This window comes from Cornus florida, unplaced genomic scaffold (assembly GCF_030987335.1).
Source record: "Cornus florida cultivar Cherokee Brave unplaced genomic scaffold, ASM3098733v1 CherokeeBrave_3.0.0_Hap2_Chr11, whole genome shotgun sequence".
NCBI lineage: Eukaryota > Viridiplantae > Streptophyta > Magnoliopsida > Cornales > Cornaceae > Cornus > Cornus florida.
Window position 1 is genome coordinate 106,367,486 of NW_026775581.1, and position 24,543 is coordinate 106,392,028.

The 24,543-nt window shown below is 36.4% G+C and overlaps 1 protein-coding gene across 1 annotated transcript; it reads right to left on the reverse strand.

Moving 5' to 3' along the window:
• Nucleotides 1–587: 587 nt before the first annotated feature.
• Nucleotides 588–18,138, reverse strand: LOC132286408 (uncharacterized). Its single transcript, XM_059788740.1, has 11 exons — nucleotides 17,793–18,138; nucleotides 16,946–17,088; nucleotides 16,672–16,854; nucleotides 16,495–16,594; nucleotides 16,351–16,381; nucleotides 14,696–14,738; nucleotides 10,400–10,552; nucleotides 5,857–8,176; nucleotides 4,318–5,722; nucleotides 2,712–2,795; nucleotides 588–1,087 (listed from the first exon to the last, which is right to left on the reverse strand). Exons 2-11 carry the CDS (start codon nucleotides 17,002–17,004, stop codon nucleotides 1,023–1,025), a joined length of 4,443 nt encoding a protein of 1,480 aa, XP_059644723.1. The 5' UTR covers nucleotides 17,005–17,088; nucleotides 17,793–18,138; the 3' UTR covers nucleotides 588–1,022.
• Between the last annotated feature and the right edge of the window lie 6,405 nt (nucleotides 18,139–24,543).

Consider the following 24,543-nt stretch of genomic DNA (forward strand, 5'->3'; position numbering starts at 1 on the left):
ATAAAAGATCGAGAGCTTATACCAACCAAATGATACTTTCTTTCCAGGTTGAAAGTTCAAATTTTCATATGGACAAAGTGGATGTGTGATTATGTTTTTGCCAAGACAAAAAATAATCATAATAAATAAATAAATCCATTTAGCATGAAGTGCATAATTCCACCGAAGTTCATTAAAAGAGAGACGAGAAATACAAAGGCAGCAAACACTGGCAAAATATTACTTGTTGGTAGTAGCTAATTATTTCAACATTTTTTATTTGGTATGGCCACAACATACGGCCTAGAGGGGGATGGGAGTTCGGTTATTGACATTAACAAACCACGAAATGCATTCACCTGTCATCTAACACATACGACCAAACATTGCCAATCCAATTTTTTTTTTTTTTTAATTTATTTTATTTTATTTTGTGCAAGTGCCAATCCAATTCTTAGGCTTTTAAAATATCCTGTCCAAAATTTTAACCCTCATGATGTCATTACTGGGAAAAATAACAAATTATATGGAGTCCATGTAGGCACATTCAAATCCCAAATCCACAAACCAAGAAAATTGTAGCAGCAGCAACTAACAACTAACAACAATGAAGAAGAAGAATACGAGGGTAACTACCATTTATATGCTATTACAACGCATAATCACCTCATTCTTCTAATCGTCAATATTTTGATTTTAACAGAAGTCCTGATATACATCACACGTGCCTAGTACAAATGAGAATTAACAAAAAGAAAAAAAGAATGCTTTGACTACCAAAAACATGATAACATTCCGCCAATTGGTGACCTTTCAATACAATATACAACACATATTTCTCAATAAAAACTATCAGAAATCTAAATCGTGAGGAAGGCCTCAAATCCACAGATATACATATAGCCACAATAGAACTATAACAGATAGTCGTATGGTGCCTACCTCAATCATTTGCTATTTATATATATCATCATCATCCTTTACACCTTATCATTGAAGATGATCCCAATCAATTGAGCTCCAGACATTTCCCTCTGAGAAAGTTACCTAGGTTTCGAGTCGCTTCCCTTGCTTCGGAATGACGAGAGAGAAAAGAAAGATCGTGGGGCTGTAAAATACACACAATGTGTAAGCACACCAATTTTAAGATGTGAAGTAATTTGCTAGACGTATGAATTTCCCTTCCTGCATTTTCATTAAAGGAGCCAATAAAACACATAATGACAGAGGAAGCTTAATCAACCATGATGTATCCTAGCCACAAACGATAACTGCTTGGTGTTGAAAAATCTTAACCAGACTAGGCACTCAGCAAGAGCGTTGTATATATATTTAAATAAAGCCTATCGAAGACGAGGTATGCTTGATTGTACGAACAAATCTCCATAAAAATAAAATAAAATAATTGCATTTACACATGGACACAACCACAGATCACATAAATATCAGATTAGAGCATCTCCAATGCAAAATGCTATTTTTTCATGTCAAAACTATATTTCGAGAGGAGGTACAGTGTCAAAATGCTATATTTTAGTAATTCTACTCCAATGGTACATTTCATCCAAAATACTATTTGGAGTGTATTATTTTCATCTACCTGCTATATTTTGAGAAACGGCACCGTATGAGAAAAAAAAGGTCTCCCAAAAATTTTTGAGAGCTGCTATATATGGCAATACTTCTGACAATCTCAAAATATAAGAGGTTTTTTGATAGCCCATTGGAGTGTATTATTTTCATCCACCTGTTATATTTTGACTTTGAGAGGGCATTGGAGATGCTCTTACATATATAAATTAGTCTAGTCAAAATAATACTCCTTTTTATTCACGTTATTACATACTGAACTTCCAGTGGAGTAATCTATGTAGATGATCTGTACGCTAATCTACATTCATGCGTATAACTCCTACATCAGTCAAGACATCATGATAAAATATGTAATACAAGCTAGCCAAGATCAAAAACAAGGAAATTTCTTTCAGAAAATAAATTTAGTGGATCACCTAAATGAAATGCAACAGAAGCTAGTAAATACTACCATTTGAAAAGAAGAAAAAAAAAAAAAAAATCTAGTAAAGACTGATTTCTTTATACTACATATATTCACATATCAGTGTAGACGCATCTCCAAAACACTATCTTTAATAGAAAGGAACAGAATTCGGTGAGATGTGTGATTGTGTTAGACTGACCAAATAGTTATATTGTAGCCTGTATTCAACTCTTAATATTTGCAGTAAAAAAGGAATGAGGTGGACAGAGAAGCATGGCTAGAGCATGGACGGAGAGTTGGAATGTTGCCTATTGTAAGAGATGCAGTTGCTAATCAAAGTCACTGTTGTTCTTACATATTACACAGCGAACACTAAAAACATCACAGTGACGTCCATTGTAGTACTACATATGCTACTAAAGAAAAGCCTTGCTACAAGTCCAACCAGGTTTAGAATATCAACCTAAACCAGGCTTGTTTCTAGACAAATCAACAAAATTTGTACGCCATGTATCTCTAAATGAAGTTGATGGTACTGAAGTAATCTTAAGTTTTCAAGGCCAATAAAAGAAGCTGCCCTAACTGTGTTATTTATTTGGTTCATGCTATTATGCTAAAGTGCAGTAGAGGATCCCCTTTGGAGTAACTATTCATTCAAATTAAAGCATTTATCAAGACATCACTAGAAAACTATGACAGGAAAAAACTTGGAAAATGGTTTATAAATAATCACCTTTTATTGAGCTTCCAGACAAATGATCCTCCCTTAGTTTGAAATTGGCTGGAGGTGCTGGGATAGAACTATGCAAGGCTTGAACTGCAAGAAGAAGAAGCATTTACTTATCAACTTGGAATCCAAGAAACTTTACATTCGACTCATTTTTTCCTTTTTTGGTAAGTGAATATTTTATCACCAAATAAAAGAAAGGATGTACAATAAAAATTAAAATACACTTTTGACTAAAGAAGTTCTAAAGTTGGAGAGGAAAATCCTGGCAATAAAAACGCACTCGCACACCCTAAGATGCTAGGGGAACAAAACATTAATAGGAATGGAAGAGAGGGGGGGAAAAAAAAAAAAAAAAGTGTAAGAATAAACCAAAATAAATGTTACACTAATCTACGTATAACCCCACACTTCCTTACATAGACACATTTATTTGTGCATGCGTATCGTATGAATGATGTAAACTTTGGGTTCTGCCAGTTGAAATTTTCTTGTATAAGCTTAAAATGTCTTCACTTCTAAAAGAGGGTAAAATCATCTTTCATTGGGGTAGGGGAAGAAAAAGAAAAGTATACGAGTGAGGAGGGCTTGATGGATAAAAATTGTAGGAAAAGAAAAGTGAATCTTGTTGGCCAATACTTTTGGACATTTCTTTAAGGTTATTGCACATGAATGTCAAAGTATGCCCATTAATGAAGGATACAACAACCACAAACAAAGCCTTTTCTCAACTACTTAAGGTCAGCTACATAAATCCTATTCTTCCAGTTCATTCTATGCAAGGCCATAGCCTTAGTCAAACCACATGTTATCATATCCTTCCTTACCTACTCTACCCACGTAAACTTTGGTCTTTCCCTTCCCCTAGCTTACCCCATTAATATAGGATAGCAGAAATAAAAAGTTACAATCTGTGGCGGATAAATGACAGCAATCACATATTGAGTTCTTACTTCAAACTACACACTAGGGAAGACGAAGAAATTGAGAAGCAAACACTTCCATACTATACAAAAAAAGAGAAAAGGCATTACAAAGTCATAATGATGCCTTCTTTCTTAAATCAATTCAGAATTGCATGGAGACCCACCACTGGACGGAAATTGAAGTGTAAGAAAAAAATCTGTAATTCCAGACACCCCCAACCCAAAAAAGACATAAATAGAGAAATGTCAGCACTAAAAGCATCTTAACATATCTCAGCCAATTACTTTTTCATGCTCAAAAGAAAAAAGGAGTTAATGATTAAATTATTGCCTAGTAGCAGAAGGCCCAGAACTTGCTCTCTAGAACAAATTTTAGTAGGCACCTTCTGAAAATGCGCGACTGCTAGACTAAAACACGAAAAACCTCCTATGCCTGCTTAGAAATATACATCAATAAATATAATAATATCCACAGTTAGGAATTAAAGAAATAAAGTTGCATCTTTGTATTATTCCATCAAATTTAAAATTTTAATAAAACCACGAGCTCAAAGCACAGTATTTTGCACAGAATTTTGAGATTAAACAATGATGTGTAAAACCTAATTTGATTCAAGTATGCAGTCAATAAGATATCCAGATAATAAGATTGAAGATAGTAACAAATTAAGAAACACTAAGATTACCTTGCTCACTGAAAAACTCGCTTTCATTGAAGCTATCATCAGAAGGATGGCCCTGGGAGAATCCCATTCTCGACTTCCTCAGATCTTCTGACGATCGATTGGCAGGATCTCGTCCATCTTCAGCATCATCATCTCCTTCAGAAGTTGTAGCAGAAACCCAGTCAACCAAACTTTCTGTCCCACGAGTTTTCCTTCCAAATTTTAGTAACCGCTTAAATCCTTTTGTCACATCCTTGCGGGATTGGTTATGGGAAACATTAGCAACAAGAGTAGGTTTCTGAGCACTTCCCCATTTCTTCCTTATTCTGGCTGCATCAGCCTCCGTCTGATTAAGAGAGTGTGAATTCCATGATGCAGGGCTCCCAATTGGAGAGTCTGCAGAGGCATCAATATCAGATGTCTCGTGAGGATAAGAAAATGGATGATGCATGCGCGAGTTCCATGAGACAGGACTTTCCCCTGGTGAATCCTGCAAATACCCAACAGCATGAAATGTGGAAGGCACAGCAGCAGGCAATTGAGTCACCAAAGAAGGATCCACTTCAGAAATAGATATCAGGGAATCACCATTTTCTAACACAGAATTCCCCAATTTGTCAGATTCCGGGCTCAATCTTGGCCCTCCATTATTCATGCTATTATGATCTTCAGTTGTAAAGGTTTCAGGCTCTTCCTCTTCATCTTCGGCCACATCCATAGAATCTAGTGGCTCAAAGGCCAACTCATCGGACTCGTCTTCATGATTCATAGTCTCAGATGCCATTGAAGTCTTCGACTTGGCAATACCCACCCCAGTACCAGAACCTACACCATTACCTTTCCTAAGGAATGGCTTCGACTCCACATTCTTTGTTAATTTTTCAAAGAGAATTTCTTCACTCTGCTGTTTATCAAACTTTAATGGCGTCAAATCGATACCCTCAGAGTTTATATGGGACATGTCCTTGAACTCGGTAGGACTTGCAGAACTTTTTCTCAATGAATGTGACCGACGTGGCTTCTCTTCCTTGACAAGGGGTATCTCTTCACTGATGCTTTTGCTGCGAGCATAGTTCCTCAATGGACGTGCGGTTGTTTTGCTAACTCCAGAAGAAGGCTTGGTGTTTTCTTTTCTCAAGTCAGAGAAGTTGGGGACTGACTGCGCAAGAGGATTCTCAGATTGCATTCTTCGCCTCCCAGGATTGGAGTTAGAAGCTTTGACAGCTGACCTTGGAATTGGTGATGCTGAGCTGCGAGGAGTGGATGAAGACAAATTTCTACTGGGAAAAAGCTTCTTACTTTGGGTGCTTCTAGAAAAACCATCCCCTAAAGATGTCTCACCAAAAGACCTATCATGATAATAAGGTTTCTGTTCTGGAAATTCGGACAGATCATCATCATCTTCACTCTGTGCAAAATCTAATGGCTGCAGTCAAAAGGGAAACTTTTTCATGGTTAGTTACAAATTACAAAATAGGAACTTCAATTTTCAAAATAAACATTTCATTCTACTCATCATTACTCGTACTTGTATTGAAAACATAAAACAAAGCAACATACCTCCTCCCTCTTCATAGTTGACCGAGTATTGAAGGATCTGAGCCTTTCAGCATGTTGACGAGCATTAAATACTGAATTCTGTCTATCTGCAGACCCTGAAAACTTGGCCTTCATCTCGGCTCTACTCCTCTCAAGGCTATCCTGCATGGCCTTCATCTTGGCTTCTTTCTCCGCTCTTTTAGAACTCCAATCTTCCGTCAGTTTTACATCCCTTTTCTGCATATACCTAACATAGAATTTTCCTCTAGAATCATCTGAGAAACCAAACTCAGAGAAATTCTGCTTTAGAGAATCACCATAATCCTGATTGTCTACCATCTTCATCAAAGGGCTAGCATTGAACTTGGTCACATTACTTGAACTCTCAGCATCATCAGACATTGTGCTCTTGTCAGGCAACTGAGCAGGAGCAATATCTGCCGCTGGTTTTCTGTACGATAAACTTGCTACCTGTTCACCCTGCATCTCAGCATTCTTGCTTCTCCATGTAGAATTGGACTGATCGCCAGGAACCCGAAGCTTATGCTCTGCAAAAAGTTTTTCAAGCTCATTTGCTTTCATTTTCAGCTCATTATTGAGTTCCTGGTTCCCTTTAGACTGCCTTACCCGCTGAACTTGCTCTATGGGTGTCGCCGGAGTTGAAACAAAGCCCTCCTGACCTTCCAAAACCATTTTACCAGAGAAGAACATCTTGCCACTTCCATAACGAGAAGTGCTTTCATCTCTTCTACCCTGTGACTTCTTGATCTGTTCAGAGCCAGAAACCTGTTTCTGGAACTTCATTCTTTGGAGTCCAGAATCTTCCACTTGATTCTCAGATGACAGCAAGTCTTTCTTCTTCACTTCCTCAACTTCTCCCAAGGATCTCCACCGGGGCTGAGAAGCTATTAAATCAACATCAGTCTCTTTATACTGAGAGCCGAAGGGTTCGTGATTTTTCAGACCAGAGCTACCTTCCAATTGCGTAGAGTCCACTGCTGTCCTCACAGGGGCTCTAATACGCGATTGCAAAGCTGACGGATTTCTCGATCCAACATCTTCCACTTTGTTCAAAAATTCACCATGTGGAAGTTGACATGATTCACCAGCAGGTCTAACGTCAGTGCCTCTGCTTGCAAAAGCTCCAAATTGGGTTTGAGGAGCAGCACGGTCTTCCAGCCTAGTAACTTCTGTCACAGATGCTACTTCCTCCTTAGTTCCATTGAATTTTCCTCGATCCCTCGAGCTAAACTGCTCTGCTATCCCACCAGGTAAAGATCTAAATTGGGCTTGAGAAGTTGCTTGATCCTTCAAACAGTTATCCTCAGCCCTGCCCAATGATGACCTTGACTGAATCTTACCACGTGTTTGATCTTTCAAACCATCACTTTCAACTTTCCCGAAAGTGGAGGTCCACTTATTAGAATCAGAAGCATCTTCTAACCTGCCAGAAGACTTCGTCAACTGGGATCCAGAATCTGTCCCTGCCTTCTTCCCAGCCACCTCTTCTCTGTTGGAAGTAACTCCAATTCGTGTCTGAGAATCAGCTTGATCTTTCAAACCATCATCACCAACTTTACTTGTAACAATCTTGATGCTGGGCTTTGCAGAAGTTGTAGTGTCATTATGTCCCTTCCGGTCTTCTGACTTGGTCTGAGAAACCGAGGAAGAGGTGGGCGTGCAGAGAGGACTCTCGATTTCCTTCTTTTCAACGCTCAAATCAATACTCATGTCGCTAACACCACTCCATCTCCTCAACACGGCCTTCTCGACTGCAGTGGGGACCGATGACACGTCGGACGAAAGCCTCCGAAGCTCGGGAGACTTACCAACGGTGGGCTTGCCACCACTACCAGAAGTCTCCTTCTGTTTGTTCTCGAATAAGTTGATTCGGTCCTGCACGCTGAGTCGCCTGGAGGCCTGAGCAGCCTTTGACGATGACTCGGTCTGATCGACGCTCTCTTCTTTCTTCTCATTTTCAACAGCCCCGTCCCTTTCGCTGCCGTCGTCTTTATCAATGCTTGACTCCCTACTACGTCGTAAAGGGAAGGTGACAAAAGAGGACTTGGGTTGCTGACACGTGGAGGCTTTTGATTGCTCAACGAGGCATTGTTTTTCTTGGTTTGCGTCTGGTTCTCGGCCGGTCGCGTACTTGTCATGTTCGTGGGGATGGAACTGGGGTTGGTGGAACCCACGTTGTTGTTGTTCTTCTATCGGGTCGTCGTCGATGGACATATCCGACCCGCAGGAAGATCGAACGGCTCGATCGTCTCCGGCCTTCCATGGACTGATCAAGTCCGGCCGTCTGTCGCAAAGCGATATGAACTTGCTGCACGCTTCGCTGCACCAAAATATCACAAAGAATCATGAGATGAAATTGAAATTTAATTTCTATTTTTAGATCGTAAACTAATAGATAATAAAACAATTTTCTTTATTTTTAAATTTTCGCTAATCCCAAGATATCCAATATGGATAAGAGAGATGGCCCACTTAATCAGATCAATGGCATGTGGCGGCGAAAATTGAAATTACTCTGTAAGTTGGGCTACCAAGACCCTAGCATTGATAACATGGACCCACATATCAATAGATCACGGGCTGTCCCATGAGACCCACTTCAGAATCCAATGCCAACTGAGTTTGTACTTTCCACGTATCAATAGAATCTTGCTTTCCAACGAAGCCCAGCACATAAATAAATAGGCGTTAATATTCGTACAAGAATATGCCAGTGGAACTTTGAAAAAGCTAAAAAAAAAAAAAAAACCTTTAATGGAGAGAGTGCTTCTTGAACCGACGGAAGAAGCCTTCAATGTCCAAAGCCTCCATGATATAATTAACTATCTTTGAAAGGCCTTCCCATGGAGTTACACGGAAGACGCTGCACCCATTTTTTACTCTTTTTTCCACCAAAATATTTTTAGAAAAGCCCCAGTAAAACTCATGCAACTTTCATCACAAAGTCACAAAAAAGACAATACTACTATTTGAAGGTACTTTTTCTTCTTTTTTTTTCTTTTTTTTTCCTATTAGATTCATAATTTAGGAGCGATGTTCGTGAGGACTGCGTTAGCATCCCCTCAACTTTTTCTCGTGCTCTGGAACAAAGAATTACTTTAGAGGTTCCATTTCTATGCGCCAAACTCAAAAGAAATGGCTCAAGAGCCCATGGATCAGGAGGGAGAGGGTCCAATCCAAGAAGACGCACGCCGGAAAGGCTCAAACCAATTCTATAAAAGTGAACAAATGGGAACTTCAGTTTAGTTATTTATTTATCTTGAAAAGAGAAGGCTGTGATATTGGGTCATCCCCTGCTGCATAAACATAGATTAGCAAACGTGTAAACAACGATTAAGATATGAGGATAGCCATTTTATTCAAATGATGCCAATGGTACCCAGTTTGTCCCTCCCAACACCAAGTAGATATTTGGTAAGCCAGTCATACCAGTCATTAGTATGCCCAAGCCATGAAAATCCATCACCACTTGCAATGTATTGTGGATTTTCATAAGTTGGTCATACCAATGCTCACACAATATTTTCTCACCAACACACTCACTTGATTGAGGCCACATTTGATAATAGACTTTTGGCCCTTTAAAAGGTTATGAAAAAACAAATTGAAGGTTTTCATCTTGTGGTTTTCCAGTGCCGTCGTTGCAGAAGGCATTTCAGCTAAAATATGAAAATAAAGTAAAACGTCAACCTATCTATCAAGGTCTGACCCAGAGTCCAGACCCCACTAAGAGATAGGTCACAATAAGCAGATAACATGCTGCTGAAAGGAATTTTATGCAAATGTAGTTTGCTTAAATTTTTAAGTGGCACCATCCAGTTGTTTAACACTGAACTCAGTAGGGAAGACACAAGCAAGGAAGACTCCATTCTAAAATTTTGTTTGTTTGTTAGAGGGAGTAGTAGAAAGATTGAAAGGAAGATGAGGAAACTGATACCAGTCAACTGCTGATCTTTCTAAGAAACCAAACAAACCCCTGACGAGTTTAACAAGAAGAGGATGATTGACCCCTGGCAACATTCTGCGTTGTGTTTTTTTTCCCCCCCTTTTTCCCTTAAGTTGCTGTTTTTGTTCCTTATTTGTTCTATTTTATGGGCATCAACAAAGTATCATCCTGTAGAAAGAAAAAAAAAAAAAAAAAAAAAGGGCATCTCCCGTCAAGCCCCCTTGGCTTTGGTGTATATTTTCACTGCATCGTTATTTGGAAAGGAAATTATTGGCCAAACTCCCTCGCCATTTATATTATCTTTATGCTTCCAACCCAACCAAACACAAAACACTACAGCAAAAGGGATTCATGAACACACACACACACACAATGTTGAATATTGAGCTGCTTGCCTAAGTTGCAAAGATTAGGCAATCTCGCCAGAGTAGCAATATTATAACTTTGCATCACTTAATAGAGGGTCACGATAAGGAAAAGGCGAGGCTTTATTATTTTTTTTAATTTATTTAAATATTTTATTTTTTCCTGTGTGAAAAAATTTGTGGTGATTGGAAAGGAGGGAACAAAGAAAGACGAGGGTTACAAAGTTCTTACTTTAAGCGACCGGCCCCAAACTGATTTGCAAACAATTGAAGTTCGGAGACTGTGTCAGGAGTAAAACCAGCAGCTGCAGCACGAACACAAGCTGTGGTGAAGTCCTGCCTAACTGTATCAAGCCGTACATCAATAGCTCTCAGAAGTTCCTTCCTGAGTAAACAAATATATACATATATATATAGAAAATACAAGTCAGGCCAGAAAAAAGAAAAGAAAAAAATAATAAAAAATCTGATGTGCATACAGCATATTAACCAAATTTCACTAGATGACCCATTTGGCATATCAACCATTTCCATGTTAAGATAGCATGATAATCTGTCATAAGTGAGGGTGATCAAATATGGCCATTTCTATGAGTCAAGATCTGGCTCAACTCTACTTGTAAACGTCAAACGTGCACTTTCATTAAGAGGTATGGTCATCGTCAAATAAATTGTCACTGTTTCAGATGAAAGTTGGAGGATTCTGTCTGGCTTTGTATACAACTAGAAGGGTGGCATGTGCACATTTTGCCAATCTAATGTCAATATTTTTTATTTTACAAGTTCAAGAGATGAATAGTGAGTTTTATGTTATGAGTTATGACTAACCATGTCTCCCTATATTAGTGGGAGGTGGATGATAAGGCTTCTGTCTTAATAAACAAAACAAAAACAAGAAAGCAAATTACTTGTTAGTCCCAAATTTGAATTTTGTATATGAAATGGGGAAGTTACAAAATGGACTAAGGGGTATTTTAAGGAGAAATATGAGAAAACCAAGAGGTTTTCTCCCTTTATGATAGTAATAACTACGTCCACTAGATGGTATCTCAGCAGTGTGACACTTTGGTTCCCTAAAAATACCAGACCAATCACTTGAGCCGGAGAACTCCCTTGTTCAGTTTCACAGAAGAAAGCCCCTGAACTTAAATCATTTTACGTCCAAGGAGGAATTCTAAATCGCAGTAGATACCGCAAAAGGGCCTAAAAGACGGTGGCACAAACAAAGTACACATGAAGTGCACAAACTAAACAAAAAGTATCAAAAGCAGAAACACATACTCCCAAGAACTCTACAAAAGAATCAACTGTCAATCGTATACAACTATGATCCAAAAAGCTAGTTTTAAAATTGTAACACTAAAGGAAAGGGTACTAAGGACTATAATGGCTCAAAAGTTACTAAGAATCAATCAAAAGGGAAGAGAAATGTGAGAAATCACCGGAGAGAAACAATGAAAATGAATGAGCAGAATGACAAGGATAGGAATGCTGCCTAGCAGCCTCCCCTGCTATCACTATCGTGCATGTATTTATAGCAGTCCTTTCACATGTGATGTCCAAAGAACATTCCTGGTGGACGCAAATGATTGCGCTATGTGTCATTCTATCATCCACTGGGTTGGGATGCGAATACCCCCTCCTTTGGGGTCACATGTCATCTGCAGTGCGGTTTCATGCCTATATCCCATTGAAATGAGCCCTTGATCCAATCCTCCACGCCTAGATCAAACCCCTCTTCCCGCCTGGGTTTATGGCCTCCATGTAATAGGAATTCCTGCCATAAACACCTGGGCAATGGCATTCCAAGCTCATATAATTGGAACCATGAACTGTACCGAGACTTCACACCAACCACAGTATGCATGATACTATTTAATCAAAAGCAGTCAACATGCATCTTGACACAGTTCTGCCATGATACCCCTTAACCTAGGAACATAACCTATAGTTTAGATTTGATTCCCGATCTAACTGCTTCACATAATCTAAATGATTGCGTCAAGGTAGTTAAAATCAAGTGTGCCTCTCACTATGCCCACGCGCCTGATATTCCTTTTTTTTTTTTTTTTTCTTTTTGGCTATATTCCCAAAGAGGTCATGGCCCAGGGCTTATCATATGGATTATGTGTTTCTGACACTCCATCTCTCGTATTCCCTATCCTGAGGTATTTGATGTATGTTAAGCCCATACGCTTGGCCCAAAGAACAGCCACCATCCAGTTCTGCAGAGAGGGACCATTTGAAGGAGAACAGCCACCTATCCTGTTTGTTGCATGACCTCCACTCCATAGCAGTGGGTCTCGATGAAGGATCTGCGGCCACCAAATTCTGTGGTCTGTGTATTGCTCTGCAGCCATTGAGTGGCTATCTGTTCCCGCGGCGCCTGTTTACTTGCACCTCTTATTCTTTATTGCTGTGTTTTCTTTATGAATTGCTGGCTATGTTACAAAAATAAATGTGTTTCAATCGATATATTCGAAGCTCCAGCCTTCAGACGCTTTTAATTCCTCACACCAAATACACCGCACGAGGCACAGTGCGGGCAGCATAACACTCATTTCTAACTCAATGCCTGGTGCAATTCCCTCTCTAACTACCAATCATCCCACCACTGAGCTAGGTAAGATCCACTCAATTCCAAACAAGGACATATGAAGCCCTCGCTCCCTTGCCACGTTGAATTGCAAGTGAAGATGACCCACAGTTTCCTTTTCCCTCTTGCACATACAATATTTGCCTTCCTATGAGCCACTTTAGGTTATTAACATAAGGATAGCGTCAAAGGTAACCATTCAAGGAAGAAAAGCCACTTTACACCTCTGTCCGGTGGGGAGGCTATGCCCAAATACTCTTCGGAGGGAAGTGTAGTGTAGAACTACTGAGAAACGCCTGACAAAAGAGATTGTACACCGAATATCCCCCAACTCTCATGTTGCATTTGGGAGCACCGAATCAGTGCTTTGGATTTGAGATTGGAGAAAATTCAGTTCATACTTTTAATTAAATTTCTTCCGATTCCAAATCCAAGCCGCCGATTCGGTGCTTCCAAACATATCCTCAGACAATTTCCATCTGATCGATTTAGTTCAAAGATTTAACCAAATTTCTTCCAATTCCAAATCCAAGCCGCCGATTCAGTGCACCCAAACAAGCCTCAGAAAATTTCCATCTGATCGAATCCTACACCTTTCTGATAACCAATATCCCTGCTGCCAATCCAACAAAACAGTAACTAAATCCAAATTTTACTCCAGAAGCCTATCCTAAATCTCAGATCCCACCCCACTTCATCACCCAAAGAGACAAACTCAACCATCAATGTGCCTTGGTTTACATAATTTGAGTAAGCTTGGGAAAAACCATTTCTGTAAGGATCTCTCCACACCACACATTTTATGCCAAAAATCCAGCCTCATTTCCATTCCCCAACACATAGCAAATCAAGTTGACAGGCTCTAACCAACCCTTCAAAATACTCTTCAATATTTTTTTTTTTTTGATAAGTACAAAATACTCTTCAATAAATCCACCCTATCATAATCCCCGTTCCCCACCTCTCTCATCACCCACCCTCCTCAAGTGCTCCCATACTTGCTCTACCACTCTCCTCCAAAAGACATTCCCCATTCAGAGTATAATAACTCCACAGCCATTCCAGCACAACATGCATCAATTACCCCGAGTTTTCTGATACCTGAGCCCCCACCCGACAGAAATACGGGCCTTATACCAGTCTAATAGATATTTGAACTCATCCTCAAATCCAGTCTAAGACAAGATAATTATGAACTGACAGACATCTACAAGGCAATAAAGAAAAAAATTTGCTAATTTAGACAGCCACTATTGCAACAAATATATACTCCCTCTGTCCCAAATTATAAGTCCATTTTTGGGTTTTCTAAATTTTTATAATGCATTGTCTCTTTTTAAATTTACCAAGTTACCCTTTGAGGTTTATATATATATATATATATATATATATATATATATATATATTATCAAGTTGGAGAAAAATTTTAATCCCAATGGCAACTTTGGAAAGTTAAAAAAGTTAAAAGATATCCGAAAGTGGAAGTGGAAAAGTTATATTTGGGACATCCTGAAAAGGAAAATGGACTAATAATTCTGGACGGATGGAGTATTTATATATGTGTGTGTGTGTGTGTGTGTGTGTGTGTGTGTGTGTGTGTGGTATATTTGCATTCCCTTCATACTCAATTAAATATGAAGAATATCTTGCAGTTGTAAGATTACCCCATTTCAAAACTGCGAAAAGGCTCAATCTTAAAGGAAAAACCAAAAAGTTACTTATTTTGTAGGAAATTATAGTATGATGAAGTACCCAAAAAAAATGGTTGAAATTTTAACAGCACATATTCCAGGACATAAATATAGGGAAATCAATACTTTCATTTTGAGACAGAGGGAGAATATTTGGGGTTCTCAAGTATGAGGGAATAAGCTAATTACCATAATCATTCAACACATTTAAAGCAATAAAGAGAGAGAGAGAGAGAGTTACTTTGTTGCGTCAGCTGCTGCTGTGGCTCCGACTCCATTCCCACCTGGTCCAAATTACAGAATCAATAGCTGAGTTAGAATACTAGTAACAATTCATACTAAATTGAGAATTGGGTTCCTGTTCATAATTCAAATTAAAAATTAAGGTAGATAGATAGAGAGAAAGAGGGGAGCATCCTGTGCATTTTACACATTAGGTTAATTTAAGATTATTAATGGTGATTCAATTTATGTCCTGCTTAATGGTTTCACTCATAAAACTGGTTACAAACATGAGAAAAGGAGAGTCGTGCTAGGAACCCTACCAATATAAAATTCATAGTCCCAGCTCATGAACATGGATCCTAAGAATATAGGTAGTGATGTTTCATATTGACTACCATAATAAAATGCAATTAACGGTATTTTTGTTTTTGAACATATTGCAGGAGACTCTAATGTATAAATGATTACTGATCATCCAAACCAGCATCAAACATTTTTAGACACACTTATGATAATGATAGATGGTTGACTTGCTTTTTATTGACAGCGTCCTACTCCTCTATCTGAAATTTGTACTAAGAGACACGAGATGTCAATGGACATTTCATTCATCTTCGAAGTAATAATGTGCCTAATTGTTTCATTATTCAATCACTGAATAAAAATGTTCATGTTATCAGGAACTACTTACGGTCTATAGGTAAGGTCCAAAGTACCAAAACGACATTTAAGTATTTGACGAATTTAATTCATAAAAATGGGTGATATTTTATCTCCTTTGTTGTATTATTTGCTTGCGCAGTAAGTCCTTAGAGTTTATAGGTAAGGTTTAGTACCAAAACAACACTATGCAATTCATGAGTTTAAATCATAAAATTTGGCTATTGTTTATCTCCTTTCTTGCTTCTTCCTCTAATTATTCCTATGTTTCTACTTTTCTTTGTTGCTGTACCGTATTCGAACAAACTTATTTTTGTAATTTTGGCATAAATAAAACTCTAGAACTCATCTACTTTAACATAACACTTCAATAAATCATTAAGCATCAGTTCTATCTTAATAAAACACAAAAGCATTGGCAATCCTGAACCTTATGTGACAGGCTCAAAGACATGTTCTGAGTCCCAACTAGATGCGTACCGAGTGATCTTTGACCTATTAAGTTGGTGCAGGGAACCCCCACAACTAGTCCTTTTCGGGTGGAATCGACCCTATGACAGTGGTATCAAAAGCAAACCGGCAGTACTGCCAGGTGGCTTGAGGGATTGTAACTCAAATCCCACGCGGATGGTGGGTTTCCCTCGCAGGGGTGCAAAGGGCCTTGGCAGGGGAGCCTATCACAAACACGTACACATGTTTTAAGTCCCTCATTTGGTGTACATTGGCTGGTTTTGGGCTTATCAAGTGGGTGCAAGGAACCCACAAGTGACCAGTCTTTTTAGGTTTGGAATTGGCCCAACTTAACCCATTAAATAAGTGATTGTCAATAAAATTATTCAATGTTTCTAAGCACAACCTAAAATCACAGATGTGCAAGAAAAAAGTAAGAAACTAAATATTGCATTCCATTTGCGATTCATATTTCAAGGTGCTATCTTTGTTATATCCAGACAACTCAAGGTGAAAGTAAAATTATATAATTAAAGCAAGAAGATGGGCAATAAAACATACCCAATGTGCCGGAGAGCTGATCTCCCCCTCCCTGAAATAAATAATAAAAAAGAGATTCTCAAATTCAGCAATAGAAAGAATTCTTTTTCCCCTAGTTATTAGTTTTTATGCAGTTACACTTATCAATGCCCTGGGAGCTGCTACCTGTGAATAGATTCTTCGGGCTGCTTCCAATTGAGACATCTCTGCATCAAGTGTATTGACCAGTTCCAAAACCTCAGGTGTACTAACAAATCGTACAAACCTGAAGACAACAATTTCTAATTACATCAAAGTTCATATGCATAGTCAAATAATCTTTCAGTTGGCAATGTGCATAACCTCTCAACTGTTCCTTTCGTGAACCACGTTTCAGCATTTTTACGTCTTTGAACTTCAAGCTTAATTGACGGAACTGCCAATACCACTTGCTCTTCTGCAACCTTCAAATGAGTCACAAAGGGTTTCACCAATCCTGATGCAAGCTTCTCAGTGTTTCCAGCCCTAGAAACAAATAATTCACATCTGCAAAAAATAAAAAAAAAATAAAGAGTAATAAATAACTATCAAATACTAAAGACCCTGAAAATGAAACCCATGAAAGAGATATCCTCACCTAGAACGCTTTGGTGACAGCTGGAATACAGCATAATCAAGAGGCGTGTCAGATTGCATCTTCGTTTTGCTACAGTGGCACTATCTCTTCTCTGCCCTCCTTCATATAAACAGATATACTTCTAGGCACTCAATAATCAGATCCTATAAATTGTTTTAAATTTATTCAGGCTCAGAACTTCACGAACACGATTCAAATATATACAGAACTTCACGAACACGATTCAAATATATATATATATATATATATATAATCACGTCATCAAATCTACCACAAAAACATTCTTGTTCTGAGGGAAAAAAATAGAGAAAAGAAAAAAAATTGCAAAGAAAACTGAAGTTGAAGAGAAATCAGTGAAACACTCGATATACAAATATAAAAAATAGAACCAAATTCTTCACTGATTATACATTAAAATGTAACAATCCCAAGAAGTGGCTATCGGCAAGTAAATGCACTATACAGCTAGAATCAGTATAAAAAAGTTGAACTACAGATCTTAATCCTTAACCGAGCTTCTAACAAAAGCACCTAAAATTGAACTCCTCCACCAAATTAAAATCATATATCAGATATGCTAAAATCAAATAATGTCTCAGATCTGATTCTACAAAAGCAAAATTCAAATGGCGAAATCGAGAATATATACAAACATATATAGGTATAGAGACAGAGTGATTTAGCAAGTTGAAAGTTTGCTGAGTGTAAATACATCACAACCTAAGTAAGTCCAGATAATGACAAAAAACTGAGAGCCTTAATATGAACTCAAATAACTGAAAAATCTCAATCAGTTTCAGTACAAATTGGAGAGAAATGTGAGACGATCGTCGAAATCGAAACTCACCTGTGCGATATCAATGCGAAGATCTTCGATTCCCGAAACGGATCGTTGGATTTCGGTTCAAATCCGAACCAACATTTCGGTTTTTTATTGCATTTATATTCTTTCCTTCTTCTTCAGAAAGCCTTTTTTCGATATTTTTAGGTTTTTGCTTTTTTCGGTTTTACGAAAACCCTACAATGGACTGGACTGGCCTATAGCTGTCGTCGATGGTTTTCGCTTTACTCCTTTCTCAAAATGATCTTCTCTCACTCTCTCTCTCTCTCTCTCTCTCTAAAACACTCTCTCTCTACACATATATACTGTATTCGAGATACAGTGGAGAGGGAGTTGGAGACCAGGGGTAGAGTTCTGTACTTCAGACAAATTTTAATTACTAAAAAGGCTTAACTAGGATGAAAATGAAAGGCAGGCACTCTCGGGCTTATGTTTCAAATTTACAGAAAAGAAGCTTCACTTGAAATTTTTACCTAAAAGAAGAAAAAATGTTCACTTGAAATTACTATAACACCCCTTCGTTATTTTGTTGTCAAATCAAATATTTCACAAACATGTTTTGTAATACTGTAGTCTGTGAATTGATTGATTTTTGTCTCATGTAAAAGAAAATATTTAAAGAATCCTTTGATTAAAAACACCACCTAATAGTAGTTAATCAATAACTGTATTAGATTGAAATATTGAAGACACACATTGGGTTTACTTGAAAACAACCACCTAATAGTAGTTAGGAATATCGAAAAGTAACTCTTATTGAGTCCAATTATAGCCTTAATTGGTATGTGTACTTCTGGTATGACAAACCTTCAAATCTGATCAAAAATATATATATACATATACATGCATACATACGTGTAAGGATTGGTTTTATAGTTTTTTACGCTAAGGGGTTGAAAATTTTAGTGTTGTTTGATAATTTAATTAAAAAGTAAATTTTGAACGAATTAAGTATTTATTGAATTAAATATGGTCGATAAATTAATATAAAATTTAATCACAAAATGTTAAATTTTGAACACTTAAAATTAAAAATATATATTTAAAAAATCTCAACTTTTTAGTACCAGTTTACAAAAAAAATTCACACTTAAAACTCAACTCTTAAATTCTGGACTCAAACCCCTCTCCTACTCTTTGGATATCGAGACATTATACCATTGAATTAAATACCCTTTTAATATATATACATATATATATGATTAGGATGTTTGGCTCAAATTGTAGTTTGAACAAAACAATTATGCTTTTCTAATTAAAACCTTAATCCTTGTGTTAAATCCAAGTTTTTACTAATTATAATGAAAAGACAAAATTACCTACTCTTAATGTTTTAACATTATTTATGTATCATGCATGAAAATCTCTTTTCCAAGTAAAGTGAGGGTGGTCTTTAGAGACACTAGGTTTGCATATTGAATAAAATGAATTATAATTATATTGTATGGTTCGGAAAAAAGACAATTCTCTCCACTTATACTTCTAATTTAGTTTTAAGAAATAAAAACATAATCTCCACTTTCACACCTTTATATTTGAATTGGACCACATGTGCATTACAAAACATTATTAATTGTGTGAAGTGCTACGTTCGTCTACATGTTTTGGAATTATTTGTGGGACCATGGATATTGCATTCACATATTGGATTGTTGGTTTTGGTCCTGTTGGGATAGTGGAAAATCAATAATATGCCTCGTTAAAAATTGTTGGCTTTTTATTTATTTTTTCAACGATTAAAATTGTTCACTGTCTGTATGTGATTCAAAATCAAATCTCCATTCGTTAAAGAAAAAGTAGATTTCAACATTTCAAGTTTTCATGGCTTGTTCTGAAAGTAAACCTTCCCTCCCTTTTCATTATATTTTTAAAACCGGAGATATCGGAGCTAAAGCCAAAGGAGAATCTAAACACAGAGTCAAAAAAAATATCTTAACAAGGAAAAAAATTAACAATAATAATTAACATTATAAGGATTTTATCAACAATTTAATAAAAAAATTAACATTAAGAGATTTTATAACAAATTAGTGGAAACATTATTAAAATGTTAACAAAATTTTAAAGACTAATTTTATAAAACCCCCACTACTTTTAAATTTTGATCATAAATCTTCAATATATTTTAGAAAACTCCCAAAAGTATAAAAATTGATCATATTGTCCCGATATTCGTATCCGACCTATTAACAGGGCTGTAAAATGTCGAATTTGTCTTTAATATTTAATGTTAAATTAAAAAACATAATTATCATTTTGAAGTTACAGAAATATCCCCATGCCTTCTTCCTCCTCTTCTCCCCTTCCCTTTCATCCATGGACGGCTGATTATGTTATCTAGACGATTTTGTTCACAAACCCACTTCCTCTAACAATCACAAGAAAATTTCTATGATTCACAAATCAAAATGAAACATTTACCAAAAACAAACCACCGTATATAAATATTGGTTGATTTGCATATATATATATATTGCAATAATACCAAACTACTCAAATTAACCCATCGTGTGTGCGCGCGCGTGTGTATATTGCAATTACACCAAACTACTCAAATTAACACATTATATTACTCAAATTACTCCTTATAATTGCAAAGATGATTCAGTGGTTGTGGCTTTGGTTTAGAGAGAGAGGGGGTAAGTTTCAAAGGAAGGGAGTAAGGAGGAGGAAGAAGATACGGGAGTATTTCTGTAACTTTAAAAATGATAATTATATTTTTTAATTTAATATTAAATAAAAATGTCAAATTCGACACTTAACAACCCGGTTAACAGGTTAGATACGGATATTGAGGCAATGTGATCAATTTTTAAAGTATCTGTATTTTTTAAAATAGGTTGGGGATTTATGATCAAAATTTAAAAGTATTAGGAGTTTTATGGAATTAGTCCAAATTATAAATATAAATATATAAATATAAAAATCAATGTAGTTAAGGTAGATGAGCATAAGTCACATCATAGCTTCCAAATATGTAACTCACATAATATTATTATTTTATAATTTCTATCGTGACAAATAATTTGTCTAGATAAAGAAGTAGATAATATTACATATATTTAATCTTCTTCAAACCTGCAATGAAAAGAGTTTCATATTTATGTTCTTTATTTGATTGATTGTGTCCACAACTCCCCTTTTGGGAGTAGGGCTATTTCCTTTATATACACACAACCAACTTATTATAAAGCCAAATTACCATTAACTCAATATGCAAATTGTGATCCATATCTACATGCCATTAGCATTTGTACAGGTATTACTACCTCATAGACGTGTTTAACTTATAATCTCCAACTAATCATAACCCTCATCCTTTCTCCAAACCTAGATTGGTTGTGTGAAAAATAAAATGAAGTACTGCAATACACAGAATATTGATGGACTTATCTACAATTAAGTACATATAAAGGAAGCCGTATTTGCCAAATTAATTAATATAAAAGATTATATATATACACATTGGCTACACTTAACAACCGACATCCCAGGTGATGTAATATTTGGGATCAGATAATTAGTCAAAATCTCCCTCTCTCTACACACACACACACATTGACACACGCACACAGTCAACAATTCGTCCGGACAGAATGTGCACCCATAAGATTCTTTATAGGCTACAGATTGAAGGGTCACCTTCCCCATTTATTGCAGTAAATTGTACCAGTTGAAGATAGTATTTTGACAGTTTACCATATGTGCAAATTAAACAGCATGCTCTTGGTGATATATATATATATATATATATATATATATTGTGGTTATTTATAGAATTCCCCATGTGCAGTTGTCAAAGATACCTCTCTGAAAGGGGATGTGTGTTCTCTGTTCTCACCAGAGTCAGTGTTGTACTTTCATGTGCCCTCCTCCCACTCCCTCCGACCCCCAAATTCCCCTCTTATTTATTTCCCAACCAATTTTTTCTTCATACCATCTCTGTCAAAATGTTATGTTAAGACATACATGCTATAAGTACCTTTCTATTGATAATGCAACCCAGACGAAACACATTTACAGTAACAATATGCGTTGCATCATGCATTACATTATCGATGTAATATTATTGGGTATGTTAATTTTAAATTCTAATTTTATCCTTATCCCGGATTAGCACCTTAAATTTGTCAACTAGGCCAAAAGGCATATATAGAAAGTTCCTTGTGCTCTAAAGCATATCTTATGTCAATTTTTACATTACATCAGCTATTCAAGGATGCAGTTCCTAAGATATGTAAGAGTTATTCAACCATAAATTTTGTTATAAATATGTTTAACTTAATATTGCTTTCTTGGTGATATTGTTGGAAATGACGTTGGAATATGTGGAGTGATAGGTCATTGTCTCAAGATACTACTACAGAGCCACGAATGTGACTTAATCACACCTAGTTAACTCTTTCTTTTTTGGGGGTTAAACAATTGAAATATTCCACAAGCTCTTAATCTCATATAAAATAGTTTTGTAACACTTGGTTTACTTGAGACTCTTGCGTATTGAGACATTGAAGTGTCCTTGTTCTTCGTAGATTTAAGCATAAAAGTCTCGTATTTGTCTTTAGCTCAAATTAAAATTAAGTATATATTTTATAGAGTGTCAAACAAGTTAATTAGACACCACCAGGAATGAAACCTGCAACTTAACTTAACTCAACACGAAAATTTATCAAGTTCAGACAAAATAAGGATTGACAAATTAAAAACTCTTTCTTGATTCTATAGGTGGTGGTGCATGGTCATTCTTAGTCGGTGGAACGATTAAAAAGATGATATTTGTCTAACGTGTCACACAGTGAGAATTAATTGATCAAACTTAGTCCAATAATCAATCGAATCTTTAGATTGAATCGATCAAGTTTCAACAATCTCACTCTCTTGTTCTAAGAGACAATATTTATTATTCCATAAGCGCTTATATTGACCATAAATATCTTCTTATAGAAGAGAATAACCAAACCATACAAGAAAGCCATGAGAATTTGTAGTAGAATTGGGAGTTGAGGAGTTAGAATGCTCCTGTAGCACCCTATTATTCTAATAATGGATTTTGTTTGATCTCCTTCTTTTGGGCGAATTAAATGCTTTAAGATAACATGTTATTATTATCAAACTTACAAGAATAACCTACAATTTTATTTTCTTGAGAAACTTGAACACCCTCAGAATTAGGTACCAAATCATCTTAATTTTACACTGCAATTGTGAATTTGAAATTGTGCAAACTTATGGGTCAAAACTTAAATTTTCACTACATTTGTGATTTGCCCTCTCCAGCTAATAGTCTAATGATTTACTCTAATGATTCACTGTGACAGTCCAATTATGTGCTGTGGTCATTGAAGTGAATTAGGGTTTGAACTTTTGTCTTTTGGCATTGAACTATCACTTTCAAGGGCATGTGGCTGTTGAAGGTAATTTCAAGTGGCCATATGATTAGTTTCTTGGGATAAGTTGACAAACTCATCCCACCATTAATCCTTCGACACGTGTCAGCATCAGGCTCCCCCATCCCCAGACTTGAAAACATAAAAACAATCATTATCAATAATGATAAAAGCCTTAAAAAAATGACAGGTGGCACCTAGATAATGACTGATCTACCCCTCAAGGACCAATACTTTTACCTTTTTTTAACCAAACATGTGGTAATTGGTATTATCATTATTATCCTTTGATTGAACCTATTATTGAGAAGGAAACCTAGAATTAGGGTTTATTAATCCAAAAAGTGTAAAGCTATTTTTAACTATAATGACAAAGAAATTAAGGGTTGTGAATCTTGTGGTGCACATGATGTATATGGGGCCTGCGCACCATCAATCTTTTTACCAGCAGCTAATTGTACTTTGATATTGCTGGGTTGTGCAGCCCCCACAACCACAAGAAACATCAAATTGTGGTTGTGACACACTGGTTTTTTGGTCATTGGAATCATTTAACATCAGACAGTCCCAATTGCATTTGATTTCAAGGGTGGCCTACCACTTGAATAGTCGGTGGGGCACATTTATGCTATTGACTTTGTGAGGTATGCCAAGGGTGTTGGGCATCCCACTTTGTCACCACAATGAATGTCCATGAATCATGTTTGGTTTTTGAGAAACTAATATGTTTTTTTTCTTCTTCTTCTTCCTGGATCTGAGGACATCCTCGCGTTTTCAGCAAAATTAATCTTCCGGGTATACAATCATCATGACTTTGACTCACATGTCAGTATAAGTTTGAAATAATTCTCTGAAAATTAAGTGTCAAATTAATAAACTTTGCTTAATGAGACAGTTCTTTTCGGGGTTTGTTTGTATATTTAAAATTTATTTTGAACAAATATAATTTTTCAGTATATAATCATGACCTTGAGTCGTGTCATATGTTATTACAAGTTTGAAATAATTTTCTGAAATTTAGTTTCGGAAAAAGATTGTCAAATCAATAACCTTTGTTGCATGAGACATGATTCTTTTTAGGGTTTGTTGTATATTTAAAAGAGTAATGTTCTTAGAAAGACTCTCAAAAATTGAGTTATAAGCTATTATTATTTAATCATTCAATTGAAATAATTTTTTTTAGATATGTGGAAATTAAATAAATTATTTAATGTAACTTTTAATTCAATGGCAAAATAGAGATAACTCGTTACTCTTTTAAAGAGAATATCTGCGTATCGGGTCACTGTATGAAATGCAATTAGATTAGAACTTGTTCGTGGGCCTGACCTACTATCTTAAAAGCATTACTTTACTTAAAATATCAAATT